Consider the following 15,609-nt stretch of genomic DNA (forward strand, 5'->3'; position numbering starts at 1 on the left):
GGGGAAGTAAAACGTAACTTAAACTCTCTTTAATTTAATAGCTTTTATAATTCTTTAGTATTTAGCTTGTTATTTAATTAAATAAGCTTAATTAGCTTCAAATTTTAAACTTTAGCTCTTTTAATAAAAGCTTTAACTAGCGTTATAAGCTCTAATCTTAATATAAGAAGGTCTACTTCTAGATATTTCGTATAGTAGTCTAGGAAGGTAATATAGTACCTATAGCCCTTATTTATTCTTAGCTTAATAGGTCCTTCTAGATTATAGTATATTAGATTACTAAACTTATTAGCTTACGTTATAGGTAGATTTCTACTTATTTTACTAGTAAATTTACTTTTTAATTAGATTTTATAGTTGCTAAATAAGTTACTTATTTTAATATTTATTTTTATGCTATTAGTGTTATTACAAAGCTTATTTAAGCTTATTTTACTAATATAGCTAAAACGTCGATATAAAAGATTAATTTAATCGTTTTCTTCTATTTGATTAATTTAATTAATTTAATTAATTTAATAGTTTTAATTATTTTAATTAGTTAGTATTAATTTTAACTAATTAGGCTGTTCTAATAGCTTTAGCTAATTAGATAGATTAGTATTATCTAATATTAGTTTAGATAGTATAGGCTATTCTATTAGTAGTGCTATATAATTAGCTTATATATAGATCTAATCGTTTTAATAGATATTACTAGTCGTGTAAAAGATCGCGACTTTTTAATTATAGTAGCTCTTAGCTAGTACTTAGCTAAATTAAGTAATTAGACTATAGTCCCTCGTAAATTTAAATTTAGCTTCTTTTTTAACTACTTAATAGAGACTAAGTAGGTTAACGCGAAACTTTAGTATAAGAAGTACTTCTTTTAGCACAACTAATTAATTAGTGCTAGTAAAAGTAATTAGTACTTCTCCTTTACTAATCGCTAGTAGTAGTGTTTCTATATTACCTTATTTAATATAGGTATTAAAAATACTACTAATATTTCTAAACAGCGTTTAGTTAGAATAAATATGCGCACTAGCTCTACTATTTAGTATCTATTTAATAGATTTATTTATTTTAACTAATTAGGTTATATTAATATTAGTAATAGTTTAGTTAACTAATACTATTATTAATAGAGCTATTTTAGATCTATTGGAGCCTTAGTTAGGGCGTTTACTTAGATCTTTCTACTAACACTAATTAATTATATACCTATTTCTTCTATAGAAGCTGCAGTTTTTTAAGCTTTTATATTATTAGGTTAGTAAGGTTATTTTAATATCCTTTAGCTGCTAGTTTCGATAGGATTAATTAGATAAATAGTATTAATTAGATTAATAGGTTGGCTCTAATTAATAGTCTAATTAATTAATAGATTAATAGTAGAATTAATAATTTAATTAATAATTAGATTAATAAGCTAGTTAATAAATTCAATACTTTTAGTAAGGTTTAGTATCGCTTTTTTAGATTAAGTTATTAGAGCTATTTTTAATCAATTTTAGTCGTTAAGCTTCGTTAATAATCTAACTACTTATTATTTTAAGATTAATTTCTTTATTTAATCTAAAATCTTAAGTAATTATTATAACTAGATTATTAAAATCTAAACTTAAGTTATTAAGTATTAGCGCAGCAATAAACCTACTTAGTAATTTAATACTTTAAGCTTTAAGGCTAAAAGTAAGCCTTAATAGCTTTTAAAGATAGTTTTCTATATTATTTTAGTAGCTTAAAATAGTAGTATTAATAAGTTCTTTATAGATAAGAAAGTCTAAGCTAAAACCTTCTTATGTATATAGAGCTTTAAGGTTATTCTATAGCTCTACTAAAGTATTAATTTCTTTTATTTATAGGAGAGGTTTATCTTTAAGACTAAGTCTTATAGTAGATAGTACCTTTATCTTATTATTTTTAAATGATTCTAGACGTTCTTCTAGTGTAAGGTTAGCTATTATAGCTATATCGCCGCAATCTTACTAAATTAGAATTAATTAAATCCTTATAGCCTATATATTATAATTTAAGCTTCTTTTAAGCTTTAGTATTTTAAAAATACTATTAGCTATTTTAATAGACTAATAGATTAATTAGTTAGATCGAGCTTATACTAATACTATTATAGTTACTATTCTTACTATAAAGAACTCTAGCTATAAATCGTCAGCTTAATAAATTAAAAAACTAATTAATTAATTAATTAATTAATAGATTGATAGGTTAAAATATTAATAGATTAATAGATTAATAGATTAATAGATTGATAGATTAATAGATTAATAGATTGGTAGATTAATAGATTAGTAGGCTAGTAAGTTAATTAATAGATTAATTAATCGCTAGATTATTTAATTAATTAATAGATAGTTCTAGTTAGCTAATCTAACTTTAGATAATAGAGTTTCTTAGCTCTTCGCCGTAGTTATCCTCCTTATTAATAGAGTTTTTTAGCTTATTGCTATAGTTATTCTCTTAACTCTTATTACTTTAGCTCTTACTAAGAAACTAACCTAGATAGGTATAGTTCTTATATAGACAGCGCTAATTGTAATAGATTGTAATAAACGTATAGTGCTAGAAGCTTTAATAGATCGCGAAGTCTAGGCTTATAACCTATTAGAATAAGATAGTAGAAGTTACTACTTATTCTACTAGTAGCTTAGAGGTAGAGGTCTCTACCTTCTACTTATCTAGTAATAGACTTAAAGGTAGCTTATTAAAAGTTCTAGTAAAGAGAAATAAATAAGAGATAAAGAGATATTACTAGGGGAGAGAGAATAGTTAAATTGTCTTCCTAAGGTAGTCTATAGGATTTGCTCTACTCTTCTCTACTTTCTATCTACTAGCTCTTCTACTACTATTTATATTCGTTATCTTAGATTCTAAAAGAGTCTTCTTAGTAGTAGCTTATATAATCTATAGTGTAATAGATAAATATTACTAGATAATAGTATAATAGCTTCTAGTAATAGATTAATTAATAAGTTTTAGTTAAAGATTAAGTACTTATTCTATTAGAGACTAGCTAGTGAGCTTATATCTCTAATATTAACGAACTAGAACTAGAAACTAGTAATAGTTTAGATAATAAAAGTCCTTTTAATAATAATAAAGTAAAAGCTCTATAATTAGATAATAAATATAAATCTAAAGAGTTACTTAATTACTTAGAAAATAAAGGTATTAAAACTAGGTTTTCTAGTTCTTATACTCCTAAATAAAATAGAGTTATAGAGACTAATAATAGAATTTTAATTAATAAAGTAAGAGCTTTATTAAATAATTTTAATTTACCTATATCTCTATAGAGAGAAGCTATTTTATTAGCTACTTACCTATATAATAGAACGCTAAATAGTTCTATTAATTTTAAAACATCTTATTATCTAAAATACTAACCTAGGCCTAATATTAAAAATATTAAAATATTTAGTAGCTTAGCTTTTAATAAAAACCCTAAAATTTAGAGTAAAAAGCTAGATAAAAGAGCTTCTACGTTTTATTTAGTTAGATTTAAAAGTAATAATATATATAAATTATATAATCCTATTAATAATAGAATAATTTACTCTAGAGATTATAAAATAATGAAAGGTTACTTCTTTAAACCTAATAATTATTAAAATATTAAAGATATCTATTCTAAGTTTAATAATAACTTAAATTATAATAAAGATAATAATAACTTTAAAGATGAGTTAAATAAACTATTAAAAATACTAGTAGAGTTATTAAAAAGGTTAAAAATCTTTAAAATAAAATAATAGAAGAAGACTATAGTTTAGATAAACTAGGCTTAAATACTATAATAATAGAAGATAATAATAGTTATATTAAAATAAATAACTATATTAACTATATTATTAATTCTAAATTAGATTATAAAAATATATATTATAATTCTATCTTAGAAACTATTCTTAATACTTCTATTAATAATAGCTTAATAGAACCTAAAAGCTTTAAAGAAGTATTAGAAAGAAAAGATAAAGATTTATATATTAAAGCTATAAAAATAGAGGTAGACGATTTAATTAAATCTAATACTTAGAATTTAATTATTAAACCTACTATTAATAATAGAATTATTAAAGATAGATAGGTTTTAAATAAGAAACTTAATCTAGATAATAATATTAAGAAGTATAAAGCTAGATAGGTAGCTGAAGGTATTTTATAATAATATAATATAAACTATAAAGAAACCTTTACTTATACTAGTAAACATAGTATTATTAGGTTATTATTATCTATTATTTACTATTTAAATTAGAAAATCTATACTTAGGATATTAAATAAGCGTTTCTTAATATAGAATTAAATAATAATAATACTTTAGTATAACTACCTATAGGCTTAGAAATATATATTCTTAAAAAAGCCTTATTTATTATTAAGGATAAAGCTTTAATAAAATATATTAAAAATATAATAGCTACTAAAGACTAGAAAAATATAGTTTATAAGCTAAATAAAGCTCTTTATAGGCTAAAATATACCTCTAGGTAGTATTAATTATTTCTAACTAAAATATTAAAAGAGTTATATTTTAAAAGCTTAAAGATAGAGAACACCGTATTTATTTATAGATTTAGACCTATTATTTTAGCTATTTACGTTAATAATATACTAGTATTTACTAAAAATAAAGATTTAATCTATAATCTTTATTCTAGTATTTCTAAAATAACTAAATTAGAAATAACTAATTTAAGAAAAATAAAAAAATTTTTAAGAGTTAAAATTATAAGATATAAATCTAAAAAATCTATTTTAATAATAAAAAGAAGCTTTATTAATAAAGTCTTATTTAAATATAATAAGCTTTTAAATAATAAAAAAACTCTACCTTTACTATAAGGTACTAAGCTTTTAAAAAACTAAGAAGATAATAATCTTACCTTTATAAAGGATTTTTAAAAGGAAATAAGTAGTTTATTTATTTAACTATCTTTACTAGGCCTAATCTAGTATTTAGCGTAAATTATTTAGCTAGATATATATTTAATCCTAGCTTAGAGCATTATAAGTACTTAAAGAATATATTTAGCTACTTATAAAATACTAAAAACTATAAATTAAATCTATCTTTATAATCTTGATTATAGAATTATAAATAAAATACTATTAATTTAATAAGTATTAGCGATTTAGATTAGAGGGATAATATAGATAGTAGAAAATCTACTCGCTGAAATATTTTCATTTTATAAAATAATTTAAATAATTAGTAAAATAAAACTATAGCTATAAGTTAGCTATTTAAACTATAAAAGTTAGTTATAATTTTTAGCGCTAAAGCTAAACATATAGCATTAAAAGAAGTTACTAAAGAAACTATTTATTTAAATAATATTATTAAAGAGTTATTTAGCTTTAATTCGACTAAAGAATTTATTAGTATTTTTTATACTACAAATGCTATTTAAATAGATAGCTAAAGTGCTATTAAACTAGATAAAAATCTTATTTACTACGCTAGAATAAAACACGTTAATATTACTTATTACTTTATTAAGGAAAACTTAATAGAAAGTAATATTAACTTAACCTATAAACTTATAAAGACTATATTAGTAGATAATTTAACTAAAGCTACTAGTATTTTTAAGTTTAAAGACTTTGTTAGTAGAGTTAATTTAGTTAATTTAGAATAAATAAGTTATTTAACTTAATTTATTTATTCGTGATTAGATATATAAATACTAATAGCGTTAATGGTTAGTTCTAATAACTAATAAATTTTAATCTACTATTTAGAAAGTTATTATATTAGTATTATAATTAGCTAAACTATAATAAAATAAGTAAACCTAGTAGATTAAATTTTTAATTTATATTTATATTAACGTGGTTTATAAGCGAGCGCGCTACTTAAGTAAGCGCGCTACTTTACACTAGCGCGTTATCTTTAAGGTATTTCTATAGATTTTTACTATAGTCTATAAACTATTATAATATACTAAATTAATTATTAGAGTAACTACTATTATTTATACTATTTATTTTAATTATATAGGTATAAGTATTATATCTAGTCTACTTATAACACCTATATTATCTCTCTTCTTACACCCTCTTTAATATACTCTTACTATTACTATAACTACTATCTACTTATTTAGCTAATACCTCTTATACTTCGCTTATAGTAAGAGTCTCTTTTATTTATATATATTACTACTTATAGCTCTTATACCTATTTATAATATTTAGAGCCTTTTAAAGAGTAGCTACTTCTTCTCTTATAAGTATTATCTTATATACTATTAACTAAGCTTTTTTACTTAGCTATATAACCTTTTTATTAAGAGAATTTATAAAAGACTTAGAGTAGTTTCTTATTCTCTATTAAATAAAAGTACTTTAAGCCTTAACCTTATATATATTATATAGTATCTATACCTTCTAAGTAGCTACTTATTATAGTAAAGAATATAGTATTTATACTACTATATTAAGCTTAGATAGTATAGCCTATAAATTATATAAAACTAAACTAGCGCCTTTAAAGCTAGCCTAGATATTCTTCTTTATAATAGACTACTTAAAAGTAGCCTTAAAGGCTAGTAAGAAGGTCTTCTTAGTAATATAGTAGGTATAGTTATATACTAAGCTTAAAATAGCGTCGCTATACTTATACTTTAATAGTAAGAAGTAAATAATATTAAGAAGCTATAATAGATAAGATATATACGTAAGTATATAAAGAAAAATAATATTCTTCTCTTTATAAAGATTTTAAAATTTAATAAAGTAGTAGCTCTTATAACTATTAATAATAAGTAGTTAATACCTACCTATAGTAGAGCTCTTTATATAGGTATTAAAGTGCTTTAACTAAGTAAGACTAAGCTAATTATTTATCTTCCTATTAGGACTAACTTTAAAAATCTAGTCAGTAGATAAATCCTTAAACTAGACTTTAATAAGTACCTTACCTATAAAGATAATAAAAGATAGTATTTAGTAATATAACGCGCCTACGCCTTAGATTATAGTAACTTACTTATAGTTACTTAGCTATACTTACTTCTTTTTACTATATTCTTATAAGCCTATAATAACTTACTATAATATAATCTTACCTATTATAAAGCTAGTTTTATTAAAGTTATAGATATTATTATCTATAATACTCTACTTCTACTTTATTATTTTAACTAGATTAAACTAGCGCTAAATAGCTACTAGATCTTTATAAGTAGCTTACTAGTAATTATAAAGATAGCTCTAGCGTATATAGAGCTTAGAAGTACGCTTAATAAAGTTGTTAACCCAGTTTTTACTAATAGAGTTACTAGCGCGCTCTTCTAATAGTTTATTAACTATTATTTAAATATTAGCTTTTATAAGAGTAAATCCTTAGGTAAACTCCTTAAGAATATACTTAATAATAGCCTCCTCTTTTAGCTTATTTAGGCACTTAAAATTCGCTTTATAGTTATATTATAAACGCGTTCTAGCGTCTCTATATTAAAGTGTTCTTTATAGAATATTATAGATAGTAGTAGTACGTCTTTAGCTTTTAATATATTAAGATTAATAATTAATAAGATTAAGCTAAAGATCTAATTTAGTATAAGAAGTTTAAGTACTACGTTATTAAGATATTACGTAATAAGGTATTAATATTAACGCGCTAGTGTAAAGTAGCGCGCTTACTTAGGTAGCGCGCTTAATTATAAACTACGTTAGTAGTTTTAATAATCTTTTAAAAATAAGTACTTATATTTATTACTATAAATTATATTATAAATATAAGGAAAATAATATATATATATAAAAAAAACTTATATATTAATATATAGATAAAGAGTATTATATTTATATATTTTAGTTTTACTTAAGATACTTAAGCTAGTAAAACTATAATACTTATCTTTATTATTATAATAAAATAAGAATATAAAAATAATATAAAAATTACGGGGTTATATAAGTTATAAAATAATTTTTCTATTATTTTATTTATTATAATAGCTATAATAGGTATAGTGTAATATAAATAACTTAGTAATTACTTCTATAACTTATTTATTATTTATTATTTTTAAGCTATTTCTTACTAGCTGTTTTAACCTTATTATTAAATACAAATAAGCTACTTAATAACTCTCCTTAACTACCGTTAACCTTATTTAACAGCAGTTAACTACTAATAACCTTATTATTAACGAAAGATAACTACTAAGAAATTAATTAGTAGAAGTTAACTACTAATTTCTTAGTATTAACGCTAGATTACTAATAGTTATCTTATTAGTAGTAGTTAACTACTAATAAACTAAGTTATTAAGAGTAGTTAATAGCTAATTAACTACTAGATAGTTAATTAGTAGTTAGTAACTACTAACAATAATAAGCTAGTAGTAGTAGTTAACTACTTAATAGTTAATTAGTAGTAGTTAGCTACTAGTAATTTAGCTATTAACGGTAGTTAACTACTAGTTATTTTATTAGTAGGAGTAGTTAATAGTAGATAACTACTAATTATATTAAGTATTTATTATATTAGACGAAATTAAAAGTTTTAGTCTATAAGCTTTCTATAAAAGAAGCTTAAGTTCTATAGTTATATTATTACCTAGCTATAATTATATCTTCTTATACCTACTATTATATTTATTAATTAGCAATTATAAGTCTAATTACTAAGCACTTACTAAGCTTAATTACTAAGCTATTACTAATCGATTTTCTATAATCGTTAGTAAGTAATTGTATAATTACTATCTTAGTAATATATTACGTAATCTTATTCTTATAAAATTCTTATATAAGCTATTCTTTATTTTAATAAAGAAAGTATTATATCCTCTCTATAATACTTTCTTTATAATTATAACTATCCCACTAAGATAGAATAGATAAGATAGTAGAACTAAATATAATAAGGATATAAAAATAGATAGATTTTATTATTTATTCTTATCGTAGTTAACTTAAATTATACTTTCTTACTAGTTACTTAAATTTATAAGATTAATACTTATTAGTCTATTTAATATAGATTAGAAATTATTAACTTATTATTACTTTCTATCTAAGTATACCTACTCTACTATATCGCTAGATAACTACTTTATAGCGCTCTTTATACTATCTTACTCGCTCTAACCTAGATTAAGCTTAGAGAAGTATTAGTACTAAACTCTATGTAATATCTACTTAGTAGGCACGCGTATTATAGTAGAACGCGGGTTAGGACTATTAGAGAATACTTACTAATAGCTTAGTACTAATATCAACCTTATTAATAAGGCTATTAACGCTAGAGAACTAATAATTAAGTAAAGAGAGTTTTTTAATAGGTTTTAGAGTAAAGAGAGTAAGGCGTAGATAGGTTTAATTATATAGTTCTTTAGTAGAGAGCTAGGTATTTAAAGCTAGAGACGAGGCTTAAGGCGTTATAGGCTTATTACTTATATAGACGCTACTAGCGCGTAATAATATTAATAGGCGGGTTACTATAATAGTTTTAATAGATAGAGCTAAGAATAGGCGCGCGCAGTTACTAATTTAAATACTTATATAACTAGTTCTAATAAATCTTAAAATTTTATTCTATAAACACGTTCCTAAAAGGCCAGAGCTATAATACTACTCTATAGATAAGTAAATAGAATATTTTCTATAATATATTAAAAATAGACTAATTTAGATTTTATATAGACTATTTAAGAACCTTATAAGAAGGTTCTTATTAAATTTTAAACTATTTATTAGTATAACTTAACTAAGTTATTATAAATACTAAGTAATTATTCTTAAGTATTTATAAAGCCTTAGTTCTAAGGGCTAACTTTTATTAACAACGCAGCTTCTTTATTCTCTCTGCCCTCCGCTTCCTTTATAAATAATGCTCTATTCCTTTCTCGCAGCGGCCGCTGTACCAGCGAGCCGTATAATAGCGTATGACTAACTGCTAGGGTTTAATAGAGCCGCCGTTGTCGAGACTTGTTTAAATGATGAAATCTATAAGGCCGCTCTCGGTGAAGGTGGCGTCGTTATAATGTGGCTCGGCGGCGATGAGCGCACCGACGAAGTACCGAAGAATGAATTCGAGAAGCGATTCCCTGTGGGACTTGACAAAGTTTATGTTCCGATGAAGGATGTGCGTGCCGCATTTTACGGCATTCTTACAGTAGGATAGGCGGTCAAGTGGAACACTGACAAGTTGCCTGGCATTCAGGCGCCAGTTGAGTGGGGGGATCGGTTGAGGCCGGAGTTCAAGGACAAGCTTGTCTTGACTTACCCTAACGATGATGATGCGGTGTTGTACGCTTTTGATCTGATGTAAACTTCATTCCACAAGCGTTTTGAAAGAAAAGACGACTAAAAAAAGAACAGTATGCAACAGTACGGCAAGTCTAGGTTCTAAAAGCACCTCAAGCAAAACCCCCGCTGGGTCAGTGGCACTCGCTCCCCCGACACAATCATGAAAGCCAAGAACTCGACGCGCGCCGCCTCATTCACATCAGACGGCCTCTTCCCAACCTCAAACATCAAGATCAGCCACCCAGTCAAGGGCTCCTTCGTGACCTGGTTCCAGCTTGCTGCCATTCTCAAAGACGAGCCACAACCAGAGGGAGCAAAGCTGCTCCATAACTACATGCTCACTAAGTAATGGCAATCAACCCGAGGCTCGTGGCCTGTGAGGAGCGATGTTCACCCTCCTCAGGTATATCCTCCTATCCTTGAGATGCCAGGAACAAATACCACCTATTTCCGCGAATGGATGTCCGATCGATACAGAATTGAGCGATTGGGATTGTGGTTTAAGGATTAACTCGGCACTGCCCAGGGCCTGAGCCCCATCTCTGATGATATTTAAAGTCGAAACGAAGGCAGAATGACGATTCCGCTATTACAATACATGATTAAGTAAATGATAATCCTGAATCAGCCTTGCAAAAAATCACGAGTGCAACTCCTTTAGACGGAAAGTGGGCAGAAGATGGCGAAGTGTGCTTTGTTTTGCGTGTAATTAATCCTTGCGCTCTAAAACCTAGTCTGCCCTCGCACATTGTGTCGCATACATGATATTTCTATCTGTAGGTTCAGCTATTGTAATCCTTCTGCGCTAAGTTAAGATCCTCTCTACTGAGGAGAGAGCCAAGTACTGCGAAGCCACTGCACTGGCGTGCCCTCTGCCTAATATGCCTAGTATATCCTTACATATACACGAATTAATTTAAGGCCCTACTACCGAAAACATCCACCAGACAGCAGGTCAGTGACTAGTTCAGGCAGGTACTGAAGCGGGATCTAGACAGTGACTAAATGCCAACGCTCTCTCATGTACATGTGCGGCGGCTTAGCCGCATATGTAATTTATCGGAATACTAAACAAATCAAGATGTAAAGCATGATCATGATTGTAATGTCAGAGATACAGGCAATGTCTTGGTTCATTTCGCGTAAAATCGGGATCAAAATTATTGCACAGTTGAACAAAGGTTGTGCAAGAACAATGAAACCTCTTTTCACGTACCTGTTTCATTCAGCTAGGTACATCCTAGAGGAGTCAATAGTCAGCGCGGAACTATGGCTTGAGCTAGACATTAAGAGAGGGATCTCGAATAGCAGCACACAGCGTGCTTGTGAAATGTTCCTGCTTTCATGGTGATCACCGAATTTGTAAAGAAAAAAAAAGAAAAAAAAAGAAAAAAAGTGGTTGTGTATCGAGTACTTTTCGAGTACGAGGAAGGAGAGGTAAAGCTTCAGCATACACCATCATCAACTCCTGGAGCAGATTTGCATTCGAAAGGGAATCACAATGCCCTCGTTTAGTCAGCTACTGTCTTGATACTAAGAGGATATGAAGTATAGATCTCTCTAGTACTTTGCCAACAGTAAGCAGCCGGGACCTACTGCGAAGTTGATAGATGCAGTTTATATCGAGACACGCAATGTTGGAAGCACAGAACACGAATTCGCTTGGAGACCGTGGAAGCAAGAGTGTATTCTGAAATCCATTACAGGACTGAATACCTTGCAGATGTTCACTCACTCGAGTACCTTGGCAATGGGAACAGGTCGCACGGCACAAGCGCAAATTGCGGTTAGACCCGTACTGTGCCCAAGATCGTCCAACGGTCGCTTACAGCTATCCAATACTGGTCATGCAGGTCATATTTGGGCGGAAGATCCTTTCGCAGGCTGTCAATGCGCGGAGAACTGAGGTCCGAGCCAATCATGAGGTAGTAAAGCTGGTACTTTTGAGCACATTTGGGGCCTGTTCAAGTAAGGACTGTGCCGAGCACATATAGCAACGCGGTCTGACGATGCAAGCATGGGAGGGATGCAGAAAGGGGGAAGTTGTTACTTTCTCAAATGCGACTGAGACTAACTTACGTGACGGCAGATTGCTATACGCCGACCCAATCTCCTGATGTCCGATCCAGAGAGCGTTCTAGTCCGGCTTATTCAAGACGGTAATGATGGAAATGTATGCTTTCGTAGGAGTAAGTGCCGACCTTTGCTCAATTTTGGCAGCTCGAAAATTGGTTTTATGCGAGGCACTTCCTAGTCATGTTACACCACTATGTGGTATTGGTTTGCATTGCGTAACAAGTCTGTAGTGTGGATTCAGGGCGATGAGTGCAGCAGCGAATTCTTCACTTGGAACTTCCATGAAACAACTCAAATGCGCACTTCTCGGTCTTGATTAGTTATGGGGTTGGTGTTATGGAGGAGCATACAAGCCACTACGCGGGACTAGAATTTGCAGTGGAGCAAGCAGTACGGACACAGTGGTGTTTCGCTTCGCCCTTGTGGCAAGCCAGTATCATCATACTGAATTTTTCTCGGCATCGCGCGTATCCTAGCTTGTTTCTGTGAGGCAACGGGTCTTAGAATCTGGGGTTGACTCTGGGTTTCTTATCATGATGGGACTATGCTCGGTGTCCAAGCCGCTTTGAACAACCGCTTCACCTGACAACCAAGCCCTGAGAAGAGGAGCACGACTAAGAAAGGATAATCTTGGCCGAATACTCCGGGTAAACATGCTTCTGAGGTTGCTCCACGATGTTAAAATATGGAATCTTAATAACACATGCAAGCATAAGTGGAGCGCACCCAAGAAGCTACAGATAACCATGCATCGGATGATGAAAACGGCTCAACATGAATCCAGAGAATCAGCAATGGAGATGTATGCGGGAAATATGTATATATACACGTAGATAGTTAACTCGAAATATGTTTCGTTTTTCTTCACCACTCACCTGTACTAATTATACAAGCCGAAAGTAACCTCATTTACTTTCAAACGACATTACTAGTTATCATGAAGGCTTTCTTCGTCACTCTTGTTGTTCTGCCTGCCGCTCTGCCTTCCTCCCAGGCAGCGTAAGAAATATCCCTTAGATCCTACCATTCTTATTAGAAAGCAGCTATCAAACCTGAAACGGGGAATTCCCTATTCAGGGGCAGGAGTCTACCTGCCAGAATTCCGCTGGAACAACCAGGGCTTCTGGACTCTGCCAACTCATGAGAGGCTCACTCCGTGGCCCAGGCGAGTGGGTAAGTCTAAATCTTTAGCTTGTCTATCATCACTATGCCTTTTCTCTCTCCATCACTTTCTCCCATGTGGTCCCATATCATCACAGTACCTGTTCTAATCAAGAGTCTATTTAGTGTTTCCCAGGTACCTCAAGCACCCCCGCCATGAACACGATCTTCAACAACGAGAAGTGTGTGCAGCAGTGGGGTTCCGAGTGGAGCAAGGGTGTTTGCAGGCCCGTCTCGCTCTGCCAGGGGGCGGGCGGTCCTGACTACTACAAGATCTGCTAAGAGAAACGACCGGGTATGAGCTTTCGGGTGTGTGATCTGGAATGTAAATAGTTACACTATCTAGTATTTCCCAATCTATACGAATACCCCGTGCCTAGTTCTATCTTGGATGTTGAATGAAGTTTGGTACTGTGCTGAACTTAGCCTATGGACACATAGTCTATCTATCTAAGCTGCTCTTCAGACAAGGGGCAAAGGCAAAGTAGAAAGAGTACCGGATTGGCCATCATTAGAAGGTATTTTTCTGCATATGCATGTGTTAGAAATATCTTCCAAACGCATAAGTGGTGATAAAACTTAGATACATCAAACTCATTGCCATGGATGCTTTATGAATTCAGTGCTATATCAATACGTGGAAGAAATTGCCAGACGGAATGGCTTAGTGCAATAATGCCTCATGCGGTATAACTAAGCCCAGTTGGCAATCTTGTGCATAAACATCCAGAGATATATCTGACGGCTGACGTTTGCTGGTAAAGTTTCCTAAACCGAGTTTTTGTTTACATCTTATGCTCTGCGTAATTATCTAAGACTACAAACGATCTGGTACACTTAGGTTGGAGTTATGCGAGCCACAACCAGAGTACCCCGGCAGAGGCTAATGGTGAATAATAGTCTCTTTTGCCACTTTCATTCAGAACTGACAACAAGACTGTGACAATGGCGGAGCCGCATGATGACATTCCTTTAAGCAGAATCCCGTAGTAGCGACATGCGATACTAGGCTCTATATTTTGATCGGTCAAATACCAACAAGTGTTCACTATCAGCCTTGGAGGCTGCATTGACCAATGACCAATTAGAGGATAGAGTCGAACTTAGCCGCGCTTTCCGCTGTGCCCAGATACCGAGTTGGTAATTTGAGTTTGCACAATCAGAATCGCATTTTTCATAAAGACAATACAGTCGGTTTTTAGATAACAAGTCCGTAATCTCTATTATGGGTGCGGGGAGTGCATCATCTGCCGAACCGTGTATGCCTCCCGGTGGCTCCGCCTCTATCAATTTCACAAATGACCATTTTCCATCTCACCAATCGGCTCTGGGCATCTACCTGACTTGACTTTTGTTTCGAACGGGCGTGCGGAAAGTCTTGGTAGAATGAAGATGAATAAGCCGGGTGATAAATATCAAGGCCTTTCACATGCTTCTTTCCTGTGCATAAGCCGCAAAACTAGATTAAGTCGTGATGGTGACCCCTCTTCGTCTCTAGCGCAGAATGCTTACTTACATGGCTGAACCGGTCAGACTCTTTAGCTCGGATAGCCGCCGCTAGTGAAGTGCCCAGTCCTTGATATTGGAAACCGGTACACCGTAGAGGGGGGGACAACCGGTCAAGACATGGTGATTGCAAAACTATGACGTTTCTCTTGTACACGGTACATTTATTGGCAGGGGTATGATTGGAGAGGTGACTGCGGCTGACTGTACACCCCCGCCTACTTACTTCAGACCTGCCGTAAACGCTCCAAGCCTCGGATCTGTCCGCTATCACCAACGTTCTTGTACCACAATGCTATTAAGCTTTGAGACTGCCAAAAGCCAATGAGGGATTTCATAAAACGTTATGTAGAGAGATTGCATGGGCACCCCGCTTTTGTAGCCGCCAAACCCGAACGTTTGGTTCTTGGGCCTCCGGCCTGCATGACATGTCTCGGTCTTGCTACAGCCTTGCATATGTCAATCGCTCAGGATTGCAGTAGCTGTTAGCGTGTGCGGAATCACCGACGCATGGTGTCAATGTGTCAAAGTCGTTCTCAGCTGGTTAACTTCTCCGTCACACGGTTTAGATAATACCGGCTTAAAGGCCGTAA

General features: G+C 31.0%; 3 protein-coding genes across 3 annotated transcripts; all 3 read left to right on the forward strand.

Annotated features, from left to right (window-relative positions):
- Positions 1–10,007: 10,007 nt before the first annotated feature.
- PSV08DRAFT_354507 (uncharacterized protein) lies at positions 10,008–10,295 on the forward strand (the record flags this gene model as incomplete). Its single annotated transcript, XM_066092875.1, has 2 exons — positions 10,008–10,109; positions 10,149–10,295. The coding sequence occupies 2 exons, from the start codon at positions 10,008–10,010 to the stop codon at positions 10,293–10,295; spliced, it is 249 nt and encodes an 82-aa protein (XP_065948575.1).
- A 138-nt stretch (positions 10,296–10,433) lies between these two features.
- Positions 10,434–10,622, forward strand: PSV08DRAFT_354508 (uncharacterized protein; the record flags this gene model as incomplete). The annotated part of the gene is made up of 1 exon (XM_066092876.1): positions 10,434–10,622. The coding sequence occupies one exon, from the start codon at positions 10,434–10,436 to the stop codon at positions 10,620–10,622; it is 189 nt and encodes a 62-aa protein (XP_065948576.1).
- A 2,664-nt stretch (positions 10,623–13,286) lies between these two features.
- On the forward strand, positions 13,287–13,792 carry PSV08DRAFT_250130 (uncharacterized protein; the record flags this gene model as incomplete). Its single annotated transcript, XM_066092399.1, has 3 exons — positions 13,287–13,348; positions 13,386–13,522; positions 13,647–13,792. The coding sequence occupies 3 exons, from the start codon at positions 13,287–13,289 to the stop codon at positions 13,790–13,792; spliced, it is 345 nt and encodes a 114-aa protein (XP_065948577.1).
- Between the last annotated feature and the right edge of the window lie 1,817 nt (positions 13,793–15,609).

The sequence above is a fragment of the Bipolaris maydis genome, assembly GCF_028858645.1.
Source record: "Bipolaris maydis strain C4 unplaced genomic scaffold PSV08scaffold_12, whole genome shotgun sequence".
Taxonomy (NCBI): domain Eukaryota; kingdom Fungi; phylum Ascomycota; class Dothideomycetes; order Pleosporales; family Pleosporaceae; genus Bipolaris; species Bipolaris maydis.